This window comes from Manis pentadactyla, chromosome 2 (assembly GCF_030020395.1).
Source record: "Manis pentadactyla isolate mManPen7 chromosome 2, mManPen7.hap1, whole genome shotgun sequence".
Lineage (NCBI taxonomy): Eukaryota > Metazoa > Chordata > Mammalia > Pholidota > Manidae > Manis > Manis pentadactyla.
Genome location: NC_080020.1, coordinates 132192407 through 132195242, shown reverse-complemented (window position 1 = coordinate 132195242; position 2836 = coordinate 132192407). Strand labels below are relative to the sequence as shown.

Below are 2836 nucleotides of genomic sequence, written 5' to 3'. Positions count from 1 at the left end.
TATAATTTAAGGGTCTAATCAAAATAATCAGAGCTATGAGTGATTCAGTTATTTGATTTGATTAATTTGCTGCATTATAATGTTTTTATTTAGAGAAATCAAAAGTTTGGGTGGAACTCTAACAAGTCAGTTGAAAGATATCAAAAGTAAAGCATTGTTTTTAGAGATGCAAGATACCAAAATATCTTACATCAGAATTTTCCAAGCTTTCTAGTATGTTGCATCATATAAAATAAGAATGAGGATTGTATTTGTAGGTGATAATTTTGATGAAATTAATTTCATCTTTATCAACTGAATTCTTGTCAGTCTGCTAACTTTCTCATTTGACCTTTGATAACTGTTTTTTGATCATGTTCAGTGTGAGATATTTCTCTCTATATATGAAGCCTTATGTTAAGAAATATATTTGGTTCATTTTAGAGTGTTTAAGAAACATCTTTTCATATGTTGTTTGCCTTAGATTAATTTTATTCATTTTTTGCCCTGATTTTCTGAATAGTATCTATCATGTTGCTATGTCTTGGATGATCTAACAGATGTTAACAATTTCCTTTTAAGAACTCTTTATTTCACAATTTACTGATGTCTCCACGGAGGTGTGGGCTAACAGTGAATGAATAATGCAGTTACTTATATCCAATATACAGGCCCTAAATGCTTTGCTTCTCCACTGAATGTGTGCTTCAATAATAAACTGTGTTTAGAATTTACAAAACATTGTGCTATAATTAATGACAGATACTGCACACAGCCTTTTTCTTCCTCAAAATAATTTTCATCTGATTAAGTTCTGCTAACCAAGTATATTATCTTAGTAGGTGAAATGGTTGTACTCTTGCATTTGTTTATTATTAAAAGGTCTTCAAATACTGCCTACCCATTAAGAATCTGGAAGAAGTACTCAGCTTGCATTATATGGCAACTAAATCTTTATATTCCCAAATGAGCATAAACACAGAATATCAACAAGGCAAGGAAAGATGACTCTGTGAGAGTCTGTGGAACAAGACAGAAACAAGACCATTCCACAACCACACAGATGCCCAAATATCTCCCTCTTCTGTCTGACATGACTGATGTTTGCTTTGCAATCAATAACAGTGCTAGTGGCACTTTATTCCTTCAGCATTCTAGACAAGTATTCCTAAAATTTACATATGTTAATAATAATATTATGTTAATTAATGATGTAATACAAAATTTTGTTATATATTGTAAAACACATATATAAAATTATATAATACTAATGGTGTTTTTATATCATAATACAGGCATACCTTGAATATGTTGTGTGTTTATGGTGTTCCAGACCACTGTAATAAAGCAAATACTGGAATGAAGTGAGTCAAGTGAATTTTTTGATTCCTCAGTGCATTCATTATGTTTACACTATACTGTATTCTTTTTTTTAAAATTAAATTTGAAAATCTGAATCTGGTGTTAAAAGATAAATCACTACGTCTTCACCAAAAACGATGGTCCTGTAATTCATGTGACTTCAGCACTGAAAACCCAGTCAATGTGTGTTTAATTCATGCCAACAGCATTGTGACAATTAATGTAGTTTTCTCTTTGATAAATTTTGCTGTCATCATTTCAGTATCCACAGATTCTGGAAGATTCAGATGTAATCTGTATTTCTCAGAGACCTCAATCAATAAATCATCCTCAGAAGCATTATGGTCACAGAGAGATATTGAATTAACACCAGGTAATTCAACTGCTAATTCAATTTTCAGAGGCTTCTCATTCTGATCCACCACAATTTTTAGTTCATGAGCTGGTTTCTTCATCTCCACCTGGATTTCTTTGCCAGAGATCTCTTCTATCAGACACACTGCTTTGCTTGAAACTTGATCTTTTGGTAGTAAAAGTTATGGGAGTGATGAGGATTGCTCACAGTACTGCTTCTTATCTGTTCAAGGGTTAGTTCCTTTCTCATTTTCCCTCTCAAATCTGTGGCATCAGCTTGGATTCCCATCAGATTTTGTTTCATTCTTTGAATACTTCCTTTTATTCTAAATTTGGTAATACGGCAAGAGTATGAGAGAGTATATTGAAGTTGTTCCTCAATGTATTTCATGACCATTCGTACTAACTGATCCTTTTTCCCTTGGTCCTTTCCTGCCGCCTGGAGAACATCAGGATTGTAGGCAACATCGATAACTGTATAAACAATGGATGCCTTGGATATATCTTCTGGTCTCCCAACACTTAAAGGTACTGGATGACTGGTTGACTGGGGAGCTGGGATCCTTTTCCACTGACACAGATTGATAAAAAGTACTTTTTCTTTTGGTTTCAGGATCCTGGTTTGTAGACAGAGCTGTGGTTCTGGGTCAGCATGGAGTTGGCTGCCCTGGGCCAGCTGCTGCTGAATGAACTTCTGATAGCTCTCGGGGTTACTTTCAGCCAGATGATCTAGCAGGTTCCAGACCTGAGTAACTTGGGTGAGCAGACCCTTTGAGGATGACTGCATGGCTGAGGCGAGCAGGCCTCTTAAGTCTCTGTAGGTTCCCAGACACACCGCGACACCTATACTGTATTCTTTTAAGGTTGCAGTAGCATTAAGTGTAAGAAAGGCACATACCTTAATTAAAAATACTTTATTGCTAAAAGTGCTAATGTCATCTGAACTTTCAGTGAATAGTAATCTTTTTGTTGATGGATGGTCTTGCCTCAATGTTGATGGCTGCTGACTGGTCAGAGTGGTGGTTGCTGAATGCTGGGGTAGATGTTATAATTCCTTAAAATGAGGCAACAATGAATTTTGTCACATCAATTAACTCTTTCTTTCATGAACAATTTCTCTCTAGCATGTGATACTGTTTCA

At 35.1% G+C, this 2836-nt stretch overlaps 1 protein-coding gene across 1 annotated transcript; it reads right to left on the bottom strand.

Annotated features, from left to right (window-relative positions):
• Positions 1-1479: 1479 nt before the first annotated feature.
• LOC118918182 (PIH1 domain-containing protein 2-like) lies at positions 1480-2530 on the bottom strand. Its single transcript, XM_036896724.2, is given in 2 exon segments — positions 1480-1885; positions 1888-2530. Coding segments are annotated over 2 exon segments (945 nt in total). The 5' UTR covers positions 2483-2530; the 3' UTR covers positions 1480-1535.
• Between the last annotated feature and the right edge of the window lie 306 nt (positions 2531-2836).